At 40.4% G+C, this 24,798-nt stretch overlaps 2 protein-coding genes across 46 annotated transcripts in view; both read left to right on the plus strand.

The window, feature by feature from the left end:
- The window catches only part of clasp2 (cytoplasmic linker associated protein 2), a 55,866-nt gene extending 51,374 nt beyond the window's left edge, over positions 1 to 4,492 (plus strand). For all 44 annotated transcript variants that reach the window (XM_055053945.1, XM_055053946.1, XM_055053948.1 and 41 more), the window contains 6 exons: positions 830 to 1,010; positions 1,087 to 1,280; positions 1,365 to 1,493; positions 2,171 to 2,377; positions 2,466 to 2,582; positions 3,027 to 4,492. In XM_055053945.1, the coding sequence (XP_054909920.1) occupies positions 830 to 1,010; positions 1,087 to 1,280; positions 1,365 to 1,493; positions 2,171 to 2,377; positions 2,466 to 2,582; positions 3,027 to 3,104 (906 nt within the window). In that variant the 3' untranslated portion in view covers positions 3,105 to 4,492. The remainder of the gene's footprint in view (positions 1 to 829; positions 1,011 to 1,086; positions 1,281 to 1,364; positions 1,494 to 2,170; positions 2,378 to 2,465; positions 2,583 to 3,026) is intronic.
- A 1,886-nt stretch (positions 4,493 to 6,378) lies between these two features.
- Positions 6,379 to 24,024, plus strand: ubp1 (upstream binding protein 1). Of its 2 annotated transcripts, none has more exons than XM_055053993.1 (16): positions 6,379 to 7,069; positions 11,453 to 11,604; positions 13,353 to 13,429; positions 13,525 to 13,630; positions 13,713 to 13,819; positions 13,950 to 14,102; positions 14,665 to 14,775; positions 16,773 to 16,880; positions 17,154 to 17,260; positions 17,355 to 17,409; positions 18,531 to 18,624; positions 19,394 to 19,484; positions 19,572 to 19,690; positions 19,778 to 19,920; positions 20,672 to 20,723; positions 20,825 to 24,024. In XM_055053993.1, exons 1-16 carry the CDS (start codon positions 6,987 to 6,989, stop codon positions 20,860 to 20,862), a joined length of 1,596 nt encoding a protein of 531 aa, XP_054909968.1. In that variant the 5' UTR covers positions 6,379 to 6,986; the 3' UTR covers positions 20,863 to 24,024. The 2 variants fall into 2 exon arrangements, with proteins under 2 accessions (XP_054909968.1, XP_054909967.1); XM_055053992.1 differs by lacking the exon at positions 6,379 to 7,069 and adding an exon at positions 7,400 to 8,729.
- Positions 24,025 to 24,798: the final 774 nt, after the last annotated feature.

The raw sequence follows: 24,798 nt of genomic DNA on the forward strand, positions 1-24,798 counted from the left end.
GCTGGTGCCAAACGTTGTTGAGCTTAAAACTTCACTTAAGGTCAAACTAGACTCAAAGCCCAAGCTGCCACCTCCACTTTCTTAAATTTTGCACAAATGATGTCAAACATTTGCTTTTAGTTCTGGTTTGTGAAGCCAAGGCTTTCCTGTTTGTGCTGCTGTCACTTTTAAGAAAGTAATAAAAGTTCACAATAAGGTCATCAAAAGGTCAGCCTGGCCCTCCACATTTAAGTCCAGCAAAAGTTGTGTGTAATTGTGCTACAGTCCAGCCAACATTTGTATCTCTGTCGTTTCATTTGATATTGGTAATCGATCGTCTCTTTTGGGGTTTTTTTATATCTGAAATACTTCCAAACTGTTGGCAGGACCTTTCCTGTTTTATTCAGTTTCCTCTCAAGCTTTTTCTTTTTGTTCCACGCTGTTGTCTTTTTAAAGTTATTTTTAAACAGTTGTGGGCAAACCTTAAACTGCTGCTGTCCAAGTTACTCAACAGGTTGTTGCTAGGTAACCATACGTTAACAGGTCGTTTACAGGTGAGTGAAAGAGTTGATGCCCCTGTCAAACCTTTCTAAGCTAGGCGTGAAAAGTGTAGTAGCTGAAGCTTTTGCTTTGCCTCCATCTCCCAGAATGCTGTGCGGTTCAGGATCAGAGTTTAGTGAAATCATTGAATATATTATTGGTCAACAGCGATATTTATTCTCATTGATTTATTGCTCAACCCTTGCTAGAGCTTGGCAGGCTGTATTTTGTTGTGGCCCTTGAGTCAGATTGTGACATCACATGCAAAACACAAGATGCCTTCGTTCCTCCATCTGTGTTTTCTGACCAGGGGGGAAACGTGTCAGACTTGATGGACGGCGGTCGAATGGCACTCGACAACAAGACTTCCCTCCTCAACACGCCCCTCCTCACCTCCAGCCCCCGAGTCGGCCACGATCACTTCTACGACTCGCCCCTGAAACAGAGCCGGAAAGACATCAGCCTGGAGGACTCGGGCCAACTCACCGACGGTACGGGAACCACAGAGCAAAACGTACACGCTGCGTAGACCAAATGACCCCAACTCCGTTTGCTTCCGTAAAACAGACAGCGGGCTCGATCAGTCGGAGCGAGTGGCCGAGCTCCTCAAGGAGCTGTCCAATCACAACGAGCGCGTAGAAGAAAGAAAGGCGGCGCTGTACGAGCTGCTCAAGCTGATCCGCGAAAACACCCTGCAGGTGTGGGACGAGCACTTCAAGACCATCCTGCTGCTTCTGCTGGAGACGATGGGTGACAGAGAGGTACACACACACACACAGGACCTATGTCAACTGGGTGAAAAAGATCAGAGCTGAAGAATTTCCTCTCTTCTTGAATCTCTTCAGCATGTGATCCGAACGCTGGCTCTGAGGGTGCTGAAGGAGATTCTCGGAAAGCAGCCTTGGAGGTTCAAGAACTATGCAGAACTCACCATCATGAAGGCCTTGGAGGCTCACAAAGATCCACACAAAGAGGTACTGTCACCCACACCAGGGTAACCTGCAACTAACACTTATTAATTGGATTAAAGAAAAACGCTGCGTCCTGCATGTTTTTCTGTTCACTATTTTAACCCTTTTATGCAGTATTGGAAATACCTTTAAACATACATATAAACCAATGATCCGATTCCTTTTAAAAAAAAAAAAGAAAATAATGCTTAAAATGCAATAACATTTCTTTTGGTGAATTCTTGGATTATTTGTAGCAAAGATGCATCTGGAGCCAAAAAACAAATCTACTAAAATCAGCCTGTGGAAAGCTCACCTCTTTCTGATTGACTTAACGTAAATACAACAGTTTCATTTTTTTGAATAATTATTAATAACTGGATGGTGAAAAGTGCTTAATGGGTTTTTTTTTTTTCAATTTATTGAAGCTACGCAACATCAGAAAAAAATTTTTTTTATTATCTTAAATGTCTCTTTTGTTTACGAGTGTGTTCTTCTTTCAGCAAATAGCCTGGTTTTGAGTCTGGATACTCCAGCTAACGATTAATCAATTACTAAATCAGTCGACGATTCATTCAATGAATCGTTTCAGCCTTAATCCATCCACAAATTAGCTTCTTCCGAGTAGATAATAGTAACGTTATTCACAGAACGACACAAGTTAAAGTAAACAAAGCTTCCTGTCTTCGTTTTGTCTGAAGGTGGTCCGCGCCGCAGAGGAGACAGCTGCCATGTTGGCATTGTCCATCAGTCCAGACCAGTGCATCAAAGTGTTGTGTCCAATTATTCAGTCAGCTGATTACCCCATCAACCTGGCTGCTATCAAGATGCAGACGAAGGTGGTGGAGAGAGTTCCCCGAGAGGGCCTGGCCGGCATGCTGCCCGAGATCGTCCCAGGACTCATACAGGTGACTCGTCTCCCGGACATTTAACTGGTAATCTGGGAGGATCATTTATTTTGACAGCCACAGGGTAAGTCGTGTGTTTGTCCCACAGGGTTACGATAACTCTGAAAGCAGTGTGAGGAAAGCCTGTGTGTTTTGCCTGGTGGCCATCCATGCAGTGATCGGAGATGACCTCAAACCGCACCTCAGCCAACTCTCCAGTAGCAAGGTGAGCGGGTCGCTGGCATTTCAAGGTCCAGATTGTGAAAAACCTTGTTTTCAGAAACCTGAATGAAAAATTTATATCAACATGAGGCAGAGATTAATTAAGATGAAGAAAAAATATGCTTTTTTTTTTTTAACTGACCAGAACAACATCTTCCATGTGTTTCCTGTGTCCTCTTTGCTGCTTTATATATATAATCTCACTATATAATTTTTATAGTAAGAAAGAGCCGCCCCTTTAATGCAGAACTTGACAACTTTCTCTACTGGAGCCTGTTTATGTGAGGCTGTCAGTGACCGGTCCAACTCTCTTGCTCATTAGTAGCAGCTGTTTTAGCGTTCTTCCCTTCATAAACCTCATGAAGACGTCACACTTACACAGATGTAAGAAACGGTTGAATGGTTTTTCACTGTTGATTTTTTTATTTATTTATTTCTCTGTTTGCAGCTGAAGCTGTTGAATCTCTACATCAAGCGTGCTCAGTCTGGCTCCACTGGCAGCGAACCTTCAGGCGAGGGTCTATAGAAGTCGCTCAGTCCCAGAGTGCGACTGCAGAACTGCAACTGTCCACAGCAAACAAAAAACATCTGCTCCTCAGATCACACCCACACAGACGGAGACCAGCGGGGGCAGACTGCTTACATCCACAACAAGACATGGTGTATACACACAAAATAAGTACACGGAGTGCTCATGTTTCCAGCTTCACTGCAAGACAGAGAGAGTGAAGGAGAGAGAGGGAGTCGTGGTTCAGAGGAGAGGAACGTTGGAGTTCGTCGCCCACCCTGGCCTCAGACTGGACTGAACCCTTAAATCTGGAATAAATACAAACAGCAGCCGACTCTCATGTTCCACCCGGGTTTCTCACCACTCACTCACTCACCCCAGGATGAAGATGCCGCGTGTCCGTCCTGTCCAACAATGTCCGCTCTCAGAAACAGCTTGACGTCAGTAGGGAGTGATGCATCTGCATGGTTTCATTTTTACAGGGGTATTCATAAAACATTGCGATGAAACAACTGTGCTCTTTCCTGTTTCCTTCTTGGACAGTCAGTAACCGGGTCCAGGTTGCCGGGAATGTAAACGTACACGGTATCACAGTTTGGATTATTTTAAGAAATGAGATTTTACTGCAGTGTTTTGTTTTGTTTTTTTCTTTTTTCGTTCTTGTTGTTGTTTTTTTAATACGTTATAGTTTCTCACACACCAAGAATCTACTCTTTTTTTTTTCTCCCAGAAAGGTGCTGACATACCTCAGAGGTACGACCCACCCCCCGCAGCGCACTAACACCCACCACAGTACCGATGAAATCCAGACCGTGGCGGGTTGGGGGGTGTTTGGCTATGCATGAAATTAAAGATAAAGAAATAACATTTATTCCAGTCAGGTTTGCAGTCAAGAATACAACTGACTGCGGTTTTAAATCAATGTGAACGATGTCCGGCCACAGACGGTTTTCCATTTCTCCAAGCTCACGTTCCATCAGCCCGCTTCTGAGGACGATGCTGCTTTACACATGAAGTATGACCAGACCTGGCCAATTATCATATAGTGGACATGTATCGATATATGATATTCAGATTGATTATTCAATAACAGTGTCAGGTAGGAGGAGTTTCCCCCCAGGGGGAGTGCAGGCACGCACCTTCACCCATCCACGTTTTATTGCCGTTTCTCCGTTGCGCGTGCCGTAGTCTTACTGACTCACTGTTTTTTTGTTTTTGTTTTTCTCTGCTGAGAAGAAATTTGTAGAAATGTATTATTTGCAGATCTGGAAAGAAAACGTCCCGTCTTCTTCACTTTTCTCTTTTCTCTCCATTGTCTTTCTTTCCTCTGTCTTACAACATTCTAGTTTTCTTTGTGCATTGACAAAAGCTGTGCTTACAATAAAGTAAAGAACTTGTACAGATCATGATGATAGAAATTCGTGGTTTAACGCTTCGTATTTTGTCTGCGTTTTTACGGTTCAATAATTTCAGGATTCTTGAATGGCTCACTGGTTGAAGTAAAAGAAAAACATTTAAACTGAGTCATAAATTACTTTTTTTCCAGCAAACATTACAGTACTTCTTAACATCCTCTTAAAAATGTAATGCGTGCAAAAAACTAATTTTACCTTTAGATTCTTTCACATTTAAAAACACTTTTCAAACGAATTATGAGAAAAATTGCTATTTCTTTGCCTGTTTTGTAAAATGTAAGACATGTACTTAATTTTAAACAGTTTTTTTATACAAATGTATATATATTTTAAATCCCAACAACCAAAGTCCACAACAGAGATCTCCTCTTAATGAAAAAAAATCATAAAGTGGGTAAGTCTTAGTTTAAAAAAAGAAAATCAAATTAAAGTTAAATCATATTTCTCCGCTTTTGACACACAAATGGATGTTGGACTGTTATATATTTAATGATCATTAGCAATTACTTTGCAAAAGCATGAAATGAAAAGAACAAAAAAGTTCCTTTTTGAGCAGAATTGTTGGCTCATTATGTGACTAATCAAATTTATTAAAGATTTTAAGATGTCAGGAATGTTCCTAGATCTTCTCACGTGAATCACGTTGAAAGTGAACATAATAACCAGCAAGGTTCAAGTGATGATGGCTGATGGAGAACAATAACCTGGCTTTAATGCACTCCTGTGTAGAAAACAAAGAAAGCAGCAAATCCGGCTGAAAGCTTTGCAAGGCAGAAGGAAACGTGGACAACATGCAGCCGTTAAATATCAAGTAGTCCTGTTCAGGTATCGTGTAAAAGACAACATTTAAACCCCGTGCAGTATGGCTATTTGAGTTGGTGGTGCTGGATTTCAGGTATGCATCTGTTCGTTCTCTGGGTTGTATATTTAGGAGCCGCTGAAGAGAGAACCAGACTCGGGTCTGACCCGTAAATCTGCTGGACTCCCAGGGAGCCGCTTCCAAACGGCTGAGTCGGTGAATGCATCCCTCCAAACAATCGTTATGACTTTCAAAAGTATTTCACATTTTGTCATTACAACCAGCGATTTTTCTAAATTCTCCTGTGTGGCTTTGTTTCAGTGATGCTGTTGGTGAACCAGTGTTCTTAAAATCTGTGTGGTAATGGTCCCCAGAAGGAAATAACACTCCTTTCACTCCACAATTACGCACGGTTTTGTGTTGGTGCATCATAAAATTCCAGTAAAATACATTTAAGCTTGTGGTTGCATAAGAAGTTTGTAAAACATTTCTAAGACAAAGACTGCATCAGTGAGCCTAACCCACAACTTTACTGGTTTATAATTTAACTACAAATTAATTAAGTTAGTATTTTCATTTTTATGTTCTTTTTTTGTTTGTTTTTGTAACATTTTGCCAATTTAAAATAGTTGATGCATTTATTTGATTAAAAATACAGAAATATATACCCATATTCTTTTTTTTTTTTTTTGTTTTTGAATCAAACCACAATCTCTTTATTCTTTCTTACTATAGATGTGCTGCGTCAGCAAACAAAAGCTTTATTTCATTTTTGAGCATTTACTTTATAAAGACTATTTTATTGTTAAAGAAGCGTTGCTTTATCCCTCATTTTAGGTTTTAATACAAAAAGCGTCAGATTTCTGCAAGAAAAAAATGTCTGGCCTCGTTTTGATAGTGTGTTTTTCTGTTTTGTACTGATAATTGACAGGTTAAGAAATATTTCAAATAAGTTCAGATGTTTATGTATTTAAGAATAATTTTGTAAAACCACTTAATATTTAGATTAACACAACTTTTAGACCCATGAGTTACATTTTTTATGTTTTCCTGTACTAGTTTCCACTATGTAACATTTACATGTCACCATACTCCACCTTACATGGATACTAATACCTGATTGGTAAATCAGACCAATCACCTTATTTATGACTGAGTTAATTATCATTTTTTTTAATTGCATTGTATAATAAATAATTCCCGATGCTTTTAACACATGATTTTACGCCTTAGATTAATTTGTGTTTCTACAAATTAAAATATCGATTCATTTATCACTTATTTGTTGAATTGAAGGATTGCGGGCCTCGATATCAATCACTTATGCTGGATTTTCTAAGAAGAGACGCTAATTAGGGGGGTGAGGCGGGTCGGGCCCCTCGGTCCAAAATAGCGCCTATACCCTGCTTGGGGGAAAAAAAAACAAAACTTTCCACCCCGCAGCACTTGCGACACAGTCAGGCTGATAATCACTAACCAGGCGGATCGGAGGAAAGCAAACAGAGATAAACACTAGAAGTCTGTGGCCGAGACGTTGTGTGTTTTTTTCCCTTTTCTCCTCTTACTGGCACGGAAATGAAGCGCTTCGGTTCGGTTTGGATCTTTGCGGTGCCGAGGGCCGAATCGCGTTGATTCCCAGCAGAACTGAATCGCACCGGGGCGGACAGCAGCTGTTGGGACGTGCAAATGTTGTTCTGGCAGTCCTACACCGAAAGCTTCCGGGCTCCGGTGCAGACACACGGAGACGGAGACGGCAGCGGCTACGCACGGTACGGAGACCGCCGAGCTCAGTCTGCGCCGCTCACATTTTTGTTGACAGTTATTACTTTGTAAATATACAGTTTCTCCTGAGAGCTAAACACAGTGGCGTGCGTTAGTCGAGGAGGAACCGACTCAAACTGATCGGTTCACTTGTGTGAACGAAGAGAGTCGCTATGTGTTTTGTACGTGTGCATTCTGCTTGGGATTAGTTGCATTTGTTTCTTCATTTAATCAATCGATGTCAAAAAAATATTGATGCATGTTTAAAGGTGATGGAGAGATAAATCATAATTCTACTTACTTTATGAACTGGTTAGAAATCACTGACCCAGTGAATTTCAAGCATGAACTTCGATGCAAAGATGAGTCGTAAACACCTGGTCCAAAAATGAAAGAAAAACTAAAAGTTGAAATGGCAGGTAAAGCAAACACAGACCGATTATTTTTATGGAGAGAGTGGGTGGAGTGTGTGACACGCTGAAAAATTACACATCAAATATTTGTGTGTGAGAATCATTCATACAAATACCAAAACCTGGATTGACTATGATAAATAGTTCTGCATCAGCAAAACAGCCAACTCTTGTTAATAAAATGAATCGAATCGTTCGGATCTATTCAAAATATTCGGAATTCCCATTGCTAGTGAAACACAATGACGGAAGCTGGGAAGCCTCTGATTGGCTATTGCTTCTGCAGTGGGCACAGAAGACGGCTTATGATTGGATGGATTTTGTCCTGGCATCGTTCCTGAGGCTGGCGGTGGCGACCCAGCACGAAGCTAGACTCAGTCTGAACGTCGAGGGAGCCATGTTGATGCCTGTTTTTGTGTCAAACGGTACATTTTCGATGGTTAAAGGACTACGTCTGAAAGACGGGAACCCCGAGCGGTGATTTCCCAACCGCTATGAGAAGAGAGGACCTGGCTGGAATGGTACAGAGCGTGCTTGAAGACCGCTGGGTTTAGGTCACGGAGCAGCTGATTCAAAGCAAATGAAGTTGATGCTAGTTAGCTTGGTAGCCAGGTAGCAACAGCTGTGCGAACGCTGCGTGGGATGCGGCTTTTGGACTCTTGCAATACAGTTTCTCAGCTTGTTGCATTCCGCTGAGCGCCCGCCCGCCGGGCTGTCGGAAAACACTCAACGAAGCGACAACGAGACTGTTGGGTTCGCGCTGGCTTCGTAAAAGATGGCTGTGTAGAGCTAGCTAACGTTAGCATGCTGACAATCAGTCCGCATCTTTCGTCACGACTGTTTGCTAGCTGATGGGGTTCTAACTTACTCTTTCTCTGGGGCAGTTTGCCACTAGTTTGGAGGAAAAACAGCTTCAATAAGCCAAGCACAATTATGGTGGTGAATTCAGTCTCCGGGCAAAACTACCTGTTCGCCTTCCCAGCCTGCCGATGAGCAGCTAACGGGCTTAGCAGCAGAACTTTGCTCCGACGGGTGTCTCTCACAAGCTGCAGAGCCCTCTCTCGCTTGCGAGCCGAGCCTTTACCTGAATCAAGCTGGCGGCCCTCCGGGTAGAAGCCGAGGACAAGGAGCTGGGGTCCATGGCCTGGGTGCTGAAGATGGACGATGCCACCATCGAGTCGGGGCTGGTGCATGACTTCGATGCTAGCCTGTCTGGCATCGGACAGGAGCTCGGGGCTGGAGCTTACAGCATGAGGTTAGAGACATGCAGGACAAAAAAAAAAAAACAACACACACACATACACACAAACTGTCTGGATGATGAACCATTAAAGATGTCTGTCTGGGGAGGTGGTATTGTTCCCTGGTGCACTGGGTGTAATGGTGTCTCTTTTGTTTTGAGAACTGCAGCACAGCAGTCACTGCGGGGTGCCACGATCGAGGTCAAACATCAGATTACACCAATTCACAAAACCGTAGACGGCAAAATGAAAAAAAAATCCTGTTTCATGTTGTGCAGAGGGGGAGGTAAACACGTCAGATCAGCTGATCCTGTTCTCCCACACACAATGGGCTTGTTGCTACAACATATACAGACTGAGTTTCAACTAGGAAGTGCGTGGGGAGACGCTGGTAGCTTTGTGTCTGATGGTATGTGAAAAGCAAAGGGTTTTTTTCTGTGTCTGAGCCAGCAGCCTCACTCTGTTTAAATGTTTCTGGGCTCACATGTGATAGTATGGAACATGCTGTTCACAAGTTTGTGTAAATAAGGGAGGTGCTTATTTTGAACTTTACCTCTTTATCAAGCTGTGGAGTAATGATTAATTTTTGGAGGGAAGAAGAGGTTGTGGCTTTCTTTTGTAATATTTATCCATTACGAATAAGAATGTGTTTCTTGAAAATAAACAAAAAACGCAGAAAGTTGATTTAGAAAACTTTAGAAGCTAAATGAACAATTTTCTGTAGTTTGGAGAAGATTAAGTTGCTAAATTTTCACAGTAATTCATGAGTACATTCATGAGTACACCATTTTCATGAGTAATTATATATATATATAATATATATATATAATTAACTTTTTCTAATGGGTGTACTTTTTGCATACACTTTAAGAAATTGCATAGATTTGAAATTAATTAATTGATGTGACAATCCAGAATTTCAGATCATCATCAGGTTCACTGAATTAATCTTCTATTAACTATCGCTATAAAAACTTTTCTTTTCTGATTGTTTTATGTAAAATAAAAAAGAAGGAACGTTTTGTCAGCGATCTCCAGCTGTTCATCAAACCTTTCTATTTCTTCCAATTTTTTGAATGTTTTTAAGACAGTCGTTGGTGTTATCTCTAACAATTGGCCAGGTATAAAATGTTTTATTAGCATTCTGCTAATGCCATTAGTTTAGCAAACAGTAGCTTTAAAATCAGCTGTCTTCATACACTGTAGCTTCTCCAGCTCCAATTGTTGAGTCACTGTCCTGCTACGTTTAGACGCATCTCTGCTCCAGCACAGCGAGTCAAGCAGCTGATTTTCCTCTTCAGCACACAAGTTCTGCAGCGGCCAGTAATGAGCCATTCATCTGCTTTAGGTGGGGAGGAAGGGTTTGGGGATAGTTTTTGTATCCTTCTTTCAGCCAGATGACTGACTGTTCAGTAACATGAGGGGGATTATTACAATCAAATCACAAACTAAAGTTCCTCTGGCTGCAGCATCATCACGCAAACTTCAGTCACTTTGTTGAAAACCTGGTTAATTTCTGCAGCCAGGTGGGTTTTTTTAGTGTCAACCTGAAATGTTTAACGTGTGTGCTGGAGTGAATTCTAGCTGCATGTTTTTTTGTTGTTGTTTTTTTTAACTCTCCAGAAGTTGCAAGTGGTATTGTGGTGAAGCACCTGTTCCTTTACTGGGTTTTCACCATGCTCTGCGTTATGCAAGAGGTCACTGGGTGGTGTTGATATTTCTGCTTTCGGGGGGGCAAGACCTCCAGGGATGAGCGTGTGTTTATCAGACGCCCCTCTCCTCCTCCTGCCTGTTTATCTGTGTGTGACGTAGGTGTTTGTGCCAGTTGCCCATGAGGGCGAGCGAGTTCACCAGTGCTGAATTCATGGCATGCGTCTAAGTGAATTAGTGAAAATAGAGAGTGTTCTATCTGTGATACCCAGGCTGGGTTTGAAGTCAGCAGCTGGTGGGAACAAAATGTTTCAGTGTAAGCCACTCTTCAGGTTTCAGGTGGCCAGTAAAGGTCAAAGGGTGGCGATTTGGACATCTCAGTCGGGTTACAATAGAACGGACCGCCCTATATTTACACCAAGGAAACCGAGAGAAAGTTTAGGCATTTCTGCTTCACTCATGACTCTGTGAAACATTCCTATAGATGAAATGCTTTGCAGCGATTGAGTTAATTCCTCTGTATTTGTCCTGATTTGGACGCAGATCCACACACACGTGCTCGATTCGGCTAATATTAGTGTTTGTGGGGGACAGGTCGACCTGAGGACAGGTCAACTGTCTGGATTAGCTAGGAAGTGTGAGAAATAACACACGTCAGCATCTTGAGCGGTGTCTGGGTGCTTCTAATCATGTGTCATGCTGAAATCTCATGCATCTATAATAAGAGACCAGTTTGATCAATGAAGCGTCTTCATCACCCCTAAAATAGACAGATTTGTTTAATAATTTAATCTGGGAGTTTTAAGTGTGACAAATGTATTTGAGATAAGAATTAGGAGACTCTTATCTCAACTAAGATAAGAATCCGCCTCAATTTGTCAATTTTGACAAATTGAGGCAGAACTTGTTTATGCTTTCCAAATATTATAGTGCTTATGAGGCAACAAAGATAAAACCTCTGTAGCATGAAGACTTGAGTTGAGCTTTATATTGGATATCGTCAGCTTCAGCTCTTCAGATGTCATTTTGTTTTTGTTTTTTTTCTGCATCCTGCCGCCTCTCTGACTCATCTGTCTCTGTCTTTCAGCGATGTGCTGGCTCTGCCCATCTTTAAGCAGGAGGACTCCAACCTTCCACCTGAAAGTAAGACCAAAAATCCCCCATTCCAGTATGTGCTGTGCGCCGCCACCTCACCTGCTGTCAAGCTGCACGACGAGACGCTCACATACCTAAACCAAGGTAACAGGATATTTAATTCACTGAAACTACTTAAACTCCAAGTAATATTGCTCAATTTTAATAAAACATGCAACTGTGACTCAAGACACTTACATTGATAGGAATTACACCCAATTTGTCTTTTGGTTTCTCTTCTTCCATCGTAATCTTTCTTAAACTCTTTTTTATTTTGAGTTTTAACAAACTATAGAAGATTTGGGCAATATGCTCACAATGTAAACTTCACTGTTAGTTCTCTGTCATTAGGATTGCAGCTCAGAATATTGTGCAACTTTAGCTCCATAGACTTTTTAATATCTGTAAATTATACAGATCGCCTGTAGTTCTTACGCGCAAAATTCAGCACTTGAATTAATTCTGACAGAGGAGAAAATTGTTCTTGTAAAATGGAGAGTTCTGGACATTTAGCATGAACTGTCACATATAAAAATTGATGCCCAGGGGCAGCACTGTAGCCTTGCAGCAAGAAGGTGGTGGATCAACTCCCAACCTGGTGTTTTTTTGCATGGACTGTTGCGGTTCTCCTCGTGCATTAGTGCATTCTCTCCAGGTTATCTGGCTTTCTTCCACAGTTTAAAAACGTGACTGTAGGGCTAACTGGTTACTCTTAAGTTTGTCATTTTCAGTGACAAACTTCAAGATGCTCCTCAAGAACACACGTCCTTCTTGTTTTATATGTTTCACTGCTTTAGCACCAAAAGTCTGCTAGGAGCTACTTGGTTACATGGGATTTCTCTCGGGATAAATAAAGTACCTGCCCACCAGCCCAAGTCAGGTGTGTGGAGGGAAGGATACGCCCCAAACATTCTGGATGTCTGACTAGCTTCATCCTATTTTATCGTTTCATTTGATAAACGGATTGTAATGGTGACCTGCTGTAATAAATGTCAGCTAAATGTGAAAGCACAGTGCAGGTTCTCGTTGTCTGTAATACATTTAGTGACATTTGTTGTTTTCAAAGGTAGAGAAGTTGTAAGTCTGCATATTGCTGGTGATTCATCATGACTGACACATCATGATGCTCGGGCATGAAACAGTTTTCTGTGTGGAGAAGGGAAATTAAAATAAACTTCATATTTATTGCAAGAAATCCTTTTCTATTCAATATGCATTTTATGAGAATTTTTTTTAAAATTTGCCATCAGATTGTTTTGTGCGTTAAGAAAGAAAAACTTCTAACTTGACCAGAATCGGGTTAATTGAATTAAAAGAAAATTTCCCCCATTTAAATAATTAGAAAATATTTATCTGTACAATTATGGCCAGTTTATTGTATAAACTGATAACACAAACAACTTGTGTCACATAGAGCAAAAAAAAAAACAAAACTGCATGTAGCTTCATGATCACTTCATCAGGGTGAAAATGGGCGCCATAATTCAGTTGATTACTTACCTAGGAGTGCAGGAAGCAGACTTATCTGAAATGTAAAGTGCAGCGTTTGTTTGGAAATACGACCATGTACGTTTTTCTCAAGTTGCATTTCCTGCGTTGCGTCTTTTCCATATCATCGTTGGACCTGAGTGATTTCTTCAATTTATTACGTTGCAGCTCATTGGTGGATAAATAAAAAGTTCCATGAGTTATGAAGTGTTTTTGTCCCTGCTGGGAACTGTATTGAAGAAATTGACATATTTGTTACAAAACCAGGATTATTCCAAAACCAGGATGTTATTTATTTATTTATTTTTATCTTTGAAGCACACGCAATGGGTACTTCATGCGGTTTCTCTCCTTTTTCCATTCAGGCCAGTCTTATGAGATCCGCATGTTGGACAACAGGAAAGCAGGGGAGTTGCCAGAGCTCAACAACAAGATGGTGAAGGTGAGAGAGCCGCTGCAGCTAGAGGAGAAACTTCTGCTTCTTACATCTTGTGCTCCTTGTATGTAACGTGTGTGTGTGTGTGTGTGTGTGTGCAGAGCACAGTACGGGTAGTGTTTCATGACCGGCGGCTGCAGTACACGGAGCACCAGCAGCTGGAGGGCTGGAAGTGGAATCGTCCTGGGGACCGTCTCCTTGACATCGGTAAAGAAGCCTGCAGAGAAATGTTTGCTCTCCACCGTCCCGTGTGTGTGATGCGCAGCTCAAATATCTCTGTCTGAAACAGATATTCCCATGTCAGTGGGCATTGTTGAGCCCAAGACTCACCCCTCCCAGCTCAACGCTGCAGAGTTTCTGTGGGACATGAACAAAAGAACGTCTGTTTTCGTTCAGGTAACAAAAAAAAACACATCCTCACATTCTCTAACCACACTCGCTCTCCTTCCGTCTGCTGCCACCTGCGCCGCTGAATTTCCGCATCAAACGGCGTCTCTTGATGATGTCGCCTTGGTTGTGTCTGCAGGTGCACTGCATCAGCACGGAGTTCACTCCCAGGAAGCATGGCGGAGAGAAGGGCGTCCCGTTCAGGATCCAGATCGACACGTTCACCCAGGGAGACGGTGGAGAGTACACAGAGCATCTCCACTCTGCTTCCTGTCAGATTAAAGTTTTTAAGGTACGCACGCTGCCTCTTCCTGGTGAATCCGGGGTCTCAAACTTTTTGAGAATGAGAGTTACTTTTTCTGTCACCAGCCGGCTTGGATCTACCTCATGATGTAAAAATTGTAAATGAAACAAACTGAGCAGAGATTACCTTAAAAACATAACATTCAGTTTGTGACGATATCAGGTTTTCAGACTTGATATTTATTTTACGATTATTAATAAGCCTCTCATGGACACAGCGAAGGTTGATTAATTTAAACTCCTGATCTTTTGAGTCGCTTTTTTGTTTGTTTTGTTAATTGACCCAAAATGCACTAAATTGCGCAACACCTTGTTGAAACATTAATTAATTTGAAAATGTTTTGTTGATTCATTTTATTCTTTATTAGCGCTACAAATGTTGTGGATCTTTAAATATTTTTGATAAGAAGACGACTCGCTGGTTTCAGCCTCTTGGCGGCGTTCAGTTTGTTACCCACTGCCGAGATTGACGTATTGAGCACTCCTGTGGTAAAGTAACACATTTTTTGTCTTTTTATGTCAATATTTCTCCTTGTCTCCTTTCTGTTCAGCCAAAGGGGGCGGACCGTAAGCAGAAGACTGACAGGGAGAAGATGGAGAAGCGCACCCCTCAGGAGAAGGAGAAGTACCAACCCTCCTACGATACCACTATCCTATCAGAGGTTAGAATGATTCTCCTTAAAGGCTTATTTTTGCTTTTGCACAAAGGAAATGCAGCAATGTAGTTTACAACACAGTTTATGGATGGTACCAGAGCTATTTCTACTGCATTGACTCCAGCAGAATCACTTCAAGCAATAATCTGAACCAATTATGTGTTAATGGGCAGAACTGCCATTCGTTTTGTTCTGTCCTTTTAAGAGCCTAGATTTTACTCCAGAGAGTCACTGAGGATTCATATCGTTACGTCACTGTTTGTCTCTGGTAACAAAGGTGTCGTTAAAACTTCTTTAGCAAAAGCTCCAGGGAGGAAACACAGAGTGAAGCAACGTTATCTTTATACAGAGCTTTCACTCCTACCCTCCCTGGTTGATATATCATTAATAATCCACCAGACTAACAAATTGAAGGACATTTTGATTCTTAAGTTTATTAATTATCTTGGCTCACATGCTTAATCCAGCTGCATTGGATTAGGAAAACTGGCTTCTTAAAATAGTAATTTAAAATAAACCTTTAAAGTTCCTGCGGTTAGTGACAATAACCCCACCTTGACCTGTTGCTGCAAAGAGCTTCAATCCGCTGGAGATACTTCAATAATAACACTGCAGTTTTTCCTGTTCAGCGGGTCAGTGGCCTCTTCTTATACATAATGTTTAGGCTGCTGCTATAGTTGCGAAAACCACTTCCTGCTACTATATGAAAGCAGTGTGTTATTTGTGCTTGAAGACGGTTTGCAATGACGCAAAAATGACTTTCTGAAGTGAGGCTGTGGTGCACCGTCCTGGTTATTCACAACTTTTACTATAGAAACAGCAGCCTGAGTTATAAACCTACGCAAACACACTGGGACACTAAGGACAATGCTAGTAAAAAGATTTACCCTTGAATCTTAGCAGTTACCTGCTTCATGTTTAAATGAAGGCCTAGTTGCATCGCAGAGTGAACGGTGAACTGAGCAACAAGCAGGTCATCAATTCTGCACATCACTGTGATTATTTTCTACAAATTATCTTAATAATGTAGAGAAAGAGGGGGAAAAAAATCACACAATTTAGCAGAGTCCAACATGGGTAGAAATATTTAATATTTTGCATATTTCTAAAACTGCAAACTGCTTGCTGGCTCTGCACCACTGTAATGCAACGGGAGCCGAGATGAACTCGTGTGATTGGCTCCCAAAGTTTTGCAGTACAGATTCGTCAGACAGAAACACGACGACTTATCATTTGTGTTTGACTTGTTGTTTTTTACTTCTTTGTGAGAAATTGTTACGCATTTTTCAGACTAGAAACAAAATTGAAAATACACGGATCAGCAACAAGTTGAGTCTGTAGTTTTCTAAAAACTTTAAAGCACAATTGTAGTAAGTTTTAGTATTACCAAATCTGGACAAGAATAGAGGATAAAATGTATCAAAATATTTTTATTTTCACTCTATTCCCTATGCCATAAATGATTTCCTTCCTTCCTCGTTCTTTTGTCCTATGTGTCGTCTTCTTTGTTTTCCTTCATTCCCTTCTTTTCTCCCCTTCTCTTTTGTCCTCCTGTCTTTCTTTTTCCATCTCTTTGACTCTCCCCCCTTTGCTCCTCCTCCCTTTCTTCCTGATATCCTTTTGTATCTTTCTTTCTCTTCAGTCTCCTTCCTTTCTCACTTGTCCTTTATTTCTCACTTGCTTGTATCCTCGCTTCCTTCCTCTCTTGTAATTCCTTCAGTCCTTCCTCTCTTTTGTTTCTTTTTCTTCCTCGTTTCTTTCCTTTCTTGCTTGTCCTTCCTTCCAGAAACGTTTCTTTCTATTTTAAGCTGGACGTAAAGAATTGAAGAAAAGTCTGGAGTTTTTACATAAATAATGTGTAGGAAACCTGAGAATATGGATCCAAAAGTCCGTTAGGCTTTTTTGGACTTGTCTTTTGGTAATAAGTGAGAAGTCCCTGATCTGTGTGTGTGTGTTGGTGTGAGTCACAGGCTGGCTAACCTCTGCTGTGTGTCTGAATGCAGACGAGGCTTGAACCCATCATAGAAGATGCTGGTGACCATGAGCTGAAAAAGTCCAGCAAGCGGACACTTCCCGCTGATTGTGGCGACTCCTTGGCCAAGAGAGGCAGTGTAAGCACCCTGCTCTCCTCTCCCGCTCCGTCCTGGTCCTACTGTCTATTCTGTCTCCATTTCAAACCAGTAAACATTCAACTGGTGTGATTGGGATAGTGCAGTTCTACCTGTTTGTAATTCGGAGGAATGGAGATGGTGCAAAGCTCTATATACTTACTTTTCCACACACTTTTCTTAGATGCATTTCAAGTTTCGCTTATTTTATTACTGTTCTTAGTGTGTAATCGCTGCAGTATTAACACGTGTGCGTGTGTGTGTGTGTCTACTCAGTGCTCCCCGTGGCCAGACGCCGCCTACACCAGCACCAGCCAGGCAGCTACCCCCTCCTTCAGCTCCACCCCTCTTTCCACCTACACAACCTCCTCTGTGCTGGACAGGTACTTTGGTTTATTATTTAGCGAATTCATTCATTTTCATGGTCGCGTTGAAAAGTCATTCATGTTCATCTTTTAATTAATTTTTGTTTTCCAGTGACTCATCCTCACCCAATCACCAAGCAGATTCTGGTGGCCATGGCACCTCAGAGGTTAGTATCGAGTTGTGTTTCTGCTCCATATGGATGAGTTGGCGCCTGTCCTGGCTGATTTGGTTACAATTAGGCCTGAAACCAACCATTATTTTACCAATCAATTATTCTATTGATTATTCTGACTATTTGATTTTTAAAAATTGCCGCATTTTAGGGATTTTTTATTTCATCACTTAAAGCTTTTTATACAATATCAAATATGCACTAAAAGATGCAAATAAATTAACTAGTAATTGATTTCTTACTCAGTTGACAATAATTGAGTCATCACGGTTAATTGGATTAATGATTTCAGCCATTGTCACATTTAGATATCCGTTCTAATTGTTCGTATATCTGCAGACAAACTGTCAGCTGAGAAGAAAATATCTGCACATTTATGGCTGTTTCTGTAAAGACACAGATATATTCAGATTCAAATTAATGTCACTGCTTTGACATTAATAGAGTTCAGATTGAACAAAGTTTTTTTTTTTTGTGGAGATGTTTGAAAAAATGTTGATGCACTTAATTTGAGTCTTGAAAAACAATTAAACCTCCTTGAACTTTTTCACCTGTTTTCATGTTGTGTTTAATTTTTGTGATGATGCAACACAAATCAGGGCTGGACAATAAATCAATAACAACACAAATCGCAATAGATATTTAGATACATAGAGCAGCTTGAGGTTTTGCCATTGTGCCTCATAAATGCTTAAAAATAAAGAAACTACAAGTAGGAGTGAAAACAGGATGAAACGGGAAACCTCAGGTGACCAGTTTGATAGAATTTCAGATATTGAAAAAAAAAAGTTATAATCATAAAGTGAGATGAATAAAGCCATTGTTTTATTATTCACAAACAAAATAAACCCCTGAAAAGTGTGGCATGCAAGTGTATCCTGCCTCCTAGGTCACACCTTTGTGGCACCAGCTTTTGCTTCAATTGCAACATCTGAAGTTTGGTCTCATCTCCGCTCACTGTGATCCATGTGCGTTATGGGCATAAAGGTCCAAGTGGTCAGATTATTATCGCTTTATTTAGTCAAATATTGATCAATAAATTTGCTTTGATTGATTTGACAGAAAGTTGATCTCAATGTTGTCACGACTGAAGTCGTTCTGTCTCGTCTGTGCAGCAGCTGAGCCCCACTGCCTCCATACAGGACGCTCAGAAGTGGCTGTTGAAGAACCGCTTCAGCTCCTACACGAGACTCTTCTCTCATTTCTCAGGTTAGTAAAAAAAATTTTTAAATGTTTTATTGGCTCTAGTGGCCTTTATTTGATAGTGAATTGACAATGAGAGAAGGGGGAAGACATCCGGCAAAGGTCACCAGGCCGGGATTCGAACCTGCGACGGGAGCGTTAAGGACTAGGGCCTCCATATGTGGGTTGTGCTGGACCCCTGCACCACCACAACAACCCTCAAACACATTAGATTTGGTGCATTAGATGTTGTTGGCAATGGGCTCCTGAGACGCTTAGGACTCAAGAAAACAACGTTGAGCTATTTAATTGAAATAAAGGTTGACTTATGTTTTATGTTAGGTATTGAAATTGTGTGAATTTTTTTTGTGAAATTAGTGTTTTGTACTCGGACCAGTGAGGAGTACACAGTGTGTGTGAGAGAAACATTTTCAAATAGAAAATGTTTTATTTTAGTTTTTTGCCTTGTTCCTGCTGTAGAATGCAGAATACTATCACAAGACATTAATAATAGTAATAGATGATATAAGTGTGAATTGAAACTGGAAATAAAAGTAATAACACAAATAAACTAAAAAAAGATGAGGTGTGGTGCTGGAAAAGTTTGAAAACACACCTTCAAATTGTTAAAGTTCTTGAATTTCACTTTAAGAGTGTATACATTATTTAAGTTTCCACCTAAAGGATCCAGAATAAGTTTTATTTCTGCAATCAGATCCCCTGCTGTGTAAATCCTAGGACCATTAGAACGATTGGAGCGAGGCCTTGACAAGTCTCTTACTCTGTCCTGTCACAGGTTCTGATTTATTGAAGTTAACCCGGGACGACCTGGTCCAGATTTGTGGGCCGGCAGATGGGATCAGACTCTTCAATGCTCTCAAATCCAGGTGTGAAACGTGTGGTGTAAGAAAAAAAACACTGAAAGTGAGCCCGTCTATGTGGCTGTGTGGGTAAACTGTCCCCTCTTGTCGCAGGTCAGTGCGTCCCAGATTGACGGTGTACGTCTGTCAGGAGTCTCCTCAAGGGAGCCCCCTGCTGGAGAGACACTGCACAATAGAAAATGGAGAACACCGGAGCTCTGCTAGTTTACATGGTGAACAAAAACTTTCTTGATACTAGTGGGGGACTGAAATATGTTTGCACAAGTCTTTAACACCATCACTGTTCTGTGTCCCTTTAGTATACCATGCTCTGTACTTAGAGGAGCTCACAGCTGCAGAACTCATCCGTAAGATTGCATCTGTGTGCGACATTCCGTTGGGAAGGATCCACCAGGTGTACAGGCAGGGTCCGACAGGCATACACATCATACTAAGCGACCAGGTATCAGCATGCACACACCACTCCCTTTAACCACATCATCATCTAAAAACAGACAATTTAATTATAGTGGAAAACTACATCTGTTTCACTGATCTATTTTTGCAAAATTATTCACATCCCTTGATCACAAATGAGAAAATGATGCTTGCTTTTTTTAAAATCAGAGTTTCCCATTAAAAATATAAAAGATTGTCCCTTTTAAACCAATACCTCTAAACCTATCAAGACATGTAGATTCACCTGAAATCACTGAGTCAAGAGAATTTGTTGTTTGGGAATCTGTTGTGCTGCATTTTATCCATCTTTTAACTTGCAACAGAAATGCGCTCAACTCAAGTGCAACATCATTCCCAGCTTCAAAATACTCATCTGTGCCTCCTATCTGTTTTTGTGGTCCATGTAAAGAGCAGTTGATGCAGTTCCAGTTATAACCGCATCATTGGCACGATCTCCTAATCAAGTTCACTCTTTACAAAGTATGTTTTTAAAAAATGTACCTTTATACTAGTAGGAATCGCATGGAAGTCTGAAAAGGCAAATTAGTCTGTAGTGATGATTGCAAAGGAGAAACAAAGTAGATGTCAGAATAACATGTTGGGACACAAAACTGAAATACTTTTACTTAAAAAAAGAAAAACAACAGGAAATGCTCTACAAAGATGTTACTTCTACAACACCAGGACATCATATTTTGAGAATATCGGCAGATATGTTGAACAAAATTCAACATTTATCCTCATTGTTCTCTTAGATGGTTTACAACTTGTCTGACGAGAGCTGTTTTTTGATCAGCACTGTCAAAGGTAAGCACATGATTCCAAAATGAAGGAAGTGCTGGCAATGATCCATCTTCTCCGTATTTTAGGATTTACTGCCCCTTTCCTCTCTGCTGTTCTCTTTCCAGATGAGTTGGGCGAAGGACTTCATCTAATCTTGAAGTAGTGAGGAGCACAGATGGTGTCACTAATACTCCACCCTCTGCTTTGGAGCAGAAGCCTCCTTCTGTCGCTCTGCATCCTCCCCGCCTCTCCTTAGCGATCGCTCGATGGAAAGCAGAGTGACTGCGCCGAAGCCATGTAAATGTTAGAATCTGACATGGGTGTGTCCACTGTTTCATATTGAAAACATTATTAAGATGAAGGAGATCGGTTAGAAGAAGAGATCGGGGAGGATTTGAGATCAGGGGGTAGTTGACATTGTTCAATGTATTTTGAATTAATTTTAATTGTTTTGTTGTTTGTTTTTTTTGTCTTTTTTTTTATGGTTTCTGTGGAGGTGGAAGGCTCCAAGTTAGAGGGGTGGATGGTGCTCTGGCATGCAAGAGACAGGAAGAAAACGTCACCTTATTGCTTGTTGCCCTTCCTAAACAACCAGCATTAGGCCAGTATTTGATGAAACTGTACTGCTGAACAGCATGCAATCCATACCAAGTTGCTTGAACAACAAACTCCGCTTACTCTGCTTACTTAACATTCTTCGACGGGGATGTCTTAATTAACTTTCTCTAATTGGCTGAGCAAATATTCAGGGTAACCGAGTGGGACTGCTCTCATTTTTGGCTTGTTGTTGTTTTTTTTTTTTTTTTTTGTTTTGTTTTGTTTTTTTTGTTGCTATTTTAAAATGACGTCATCGGTTCTTATCACATTGTCTCACTATGTGATTTAAACTTACAGCCATATCTCTGTCGACATTGCGTCTCGCTCAGCTCACGTTTGTCCAGTATGGCCTGCGCTTTTACTGGTGTTTTTTTTTTTTTTTTTTTTTTAGTTGATGCCTAATTATGAGTCGGCTCTTTCTGTTGCTCTTAATGAATTTACTCTTTTTGGTGCCATAACAGCTCATTAGCTTGGCTTTTTTTTTTTTTTTTTTTTTTTTTTTTTTAATTCCAGTATATACACGGAGTACATACACGTCATTATTTGACTTCTCTGCTTTATTAAAACACTGGTTTACAGAATTATGGAGGGAGGACTTTGGAAATTAGTTGATAAAACCCCTCGACGATACTATCCAGTGGAGCATTAGTGCCTATTTAAACAAAACATACTTTATAGTGGACCAAACAGGAGATTGACTGACTGAAAGGTGTGATCTGAGAGGGAATAAACCGCAGTTGGTCTTGAATTTGTGCAAATTTAAAGCACTAAAGCTGATCTAAAAGTTGGGGGAGGGGGTCTAAAAACTGTAAACTTTGTACTGGGTGCCGAAGCCTTGATTCCAGATCCACTTTTACTGTAAACATTATGCAGCAGGTGAGGCATACGGTGGCATCTCAATAAATTAGAAATCACCAAATTGTTTTAAGTAACTTAATTGAAAAGGTGAAGCTCAACTAGATCATTACACACAGAGTGATTTGTTTCAAGTTTGTTCGTTTTGATGATTCATGAAGACCAAAAAAATTTTTTCCGAAAACTGGATTATTACATGAGATCAAAAAAAGTTTTATTTTTTATTATCATTAAGAAATGTAAAGGCCTTTAGAATCGGGTTGTAGAAGGTGCTAGATTGATGGTTTTGTGGCAGAAAGTTCTTAACAACCTAAACCTAGTCTGTTAAAAGGGCTGTATCCAAGCATATTAATGGAAAGTTTAGTGGAAGGAGGAAAAAGGGTTGTGGTGGGGTTACGGTCAGGTGAGTTTGCCCCAAATGATCAGACTGAAAACTTCCCAAAGAACCTCAAGCAGCTTAGTTTATGGGCCTCTCCACTCTTCATCAAGATCCCTTGGGATCATTTTGGGACCTTTTTTTTTTGTTCGTTTTAAATTAAATTTAAATTTAGTAATCAATATGGATGGAGGACATTTGTCCATGGAGCAACACTCCTGTTTCTGCCTTTGTCTCTAGCTTTCGAGTGGCTTAACCCGAGGAATTGGACCATTGTGCTTCATATCCTGAATATATTGTGTGGTGACTCGATGAGCTTGTACCATATTTTTTCCTTCCACCCAACTTTCCATTAATACAGTCAGATACTGCAGTCAGTGAGCAGCCGGCTTCTTTACCAATGACCTGATGAGGATCTCAGATAGATGGTTGTGTGGACCATAAAATGGCCATAGCATTACACTTCTGCATTAAAGTTTTTTTATTTTATTTATTATTTGGTCTTTTATTGTATTATAATGTTGAGGATTTGAATTCTGTGGTTTTGTTAGCCCATCAAAATTAACAGCAATAAATGCTTTTAAGACCTCCCTCTCTTTAATGAATTTGTTTCACTTTTTGAATTTAATTAGTAATTAATGAGGCTTTCCATGATATTCTAAATAATTGGGATGCTCCTGTATGCTGTGGTAATGCACCAAAACGCCACGTCATTCTTGGAAACTTTGTGTCGTAGCCTAGCACAGAACGTACAGGTCGTGTTCTGAGTGGCCTTATCAAAGAGCGAAAGGAAACCTCACGACGCTTGAGGCCTCTGCTTTGGTTCAAGTTGGTCCGTTTTGAAAAGGTTTACATTGTCAAGGTGTCAGAATTTGTGTGCATGTGTATCATTTTGTTCATTATGTCAAATGTTTGGGGGGGGTTCTGCTGGTAAAAGAAGTTGTGTTTAGCTTGCTACTTAGTAAAGAGCATGTGGATATTTGGGAGACGGATAAATTTGTCAGTGAGTGTATCCCCCGAACTTTTCTCCCCCGTTACTTTTTCCATACGTTAGAGACCAAGCCTGCACTGAAGAAATTCACAAACTTCTAGCTCGATGTGTAGTCATTAGTTCTACACCCCCAACGTCCTTTTCTTACCAGATCAGAAGGAGTTCGACAAATAAAACTCAAGGTGATGAAAGCAGCCGTTTGTGTCTCGACATGCACCAGAGCCAGGACTGTAGCTCTCGAGGCGTTTGCGCGGACGTGAGTGCTACCACAGAGAAACCTGTGTTCATCAACTCTAGCGTTTATAAGAATAGAGTGGATGTAAAAATAAAAAAGGAAAAAAGTTTTAGTTTTAGTCTGCTAAAGGCCTGACCAACCGTCTGCCTTTCTGTGAGCACGAGCCAGAAAGAGGTGACCACTGTTAACCTGATGCTTCTCATGTGCACAGTATCATATGCTGGAGATGTACACAACCACATGTGCTGGGAATAAATAATTTCATAACTTTTTCCTGTGTTCTGCATATTTATTCAAGAAGAAAATGACATGAATACTCTTTAAGCTGAGTTTTATCTGATAAAAAAAAAAAATCATATTCATAGATTGGCACTCAGGAAGCTTTTTGTTTAAAGCTACAAGTTTTGTCTACACCAGTTTTCCGAATCCATTGTAACATTTCAGTTCATCCTTGTTTGTATAATAGCTTATGGTTGGTGAGATTAGGTGGAGAATGCATTAACATACGTTTTCAAACCTTCCCAAAGATTCTCAATTGAATTTTAAACACGACTTTGACTAGACCCCTATAGCATGTCTTAGCTTCAATCAGAACCTTTGCATTGTTGCTTTGACTGTAATTTCAGGGTCACCATTCTGTTGCTTAGCTAAGAGAAGACCTCTTTCTAAGAGGCCAGAATATTGTTACACTTGACATGACTGAAAAACACCCAGTTACAGAATGACAGTGCCAGTAATACAACATGAGTGTGTATTTGTTGCCCGTTTTATTTTAAAACACTTTGGTATTTAAAATGGTTGAACATGTTCATGTCATTTATGTAGAAATAACTATAATATAAATAAAAAAAAATAGAAATATAATATATGATATATAATATGTAATATAATCTATAATTTAAAATATAAATATAAATCTCGTTTAAATATAAATAAATGAGTCAGTGGGTGGAATGAGAACAAAACTGAATATTTATTTTAAAAAAATGCATTTATTTACTTTATCTCTTTTTTCTTTCTATAAATATTGGATTTAGGCCATTTG

The sequence above is a fragment of the Poeciliopsis prolifica genome, unplaced genomic scaffold, assembly GCF_027474105.1.
Source record: "Poeciliopsis prolifica strain line A6 unplaced genomic scaffold, Auburn_PproV2 SCAFFOLD038, whole genome shotgun sequence".
In the NCBI taxonomy this organism is placed as follows: domain Eukaryota; kingdom Metazoa; phylum Chordata; class Actinopteri; order Cyprinodontiformes; family Poeciliidae; genus Poeciliopsis; species Poeciliopsis prolifica.

Coding starts and splice junctions, on each gene's coding strand:
- ubp1 (XM_055053992.1), top strand. CDS start 8,614: ATGGCCTGGGTGCTGAAGATGGACGATGCCACCATCGAGTCGGGGCTG. Junction 13,631..13,712: donor GGACCGTCTCCTTGACATCG/GTAAAGAAGCCT, acceptor TGTCTGAAACAG/ATATTCCCATGTCAGTGGGC. Junction 13,820..13,949: donor GAACGTCTGTTTTCGTTCAG/GTAACAAAAAAA, acceptor TTGTGTCTGCAG/GTGCACTGCATCAGCACGGA.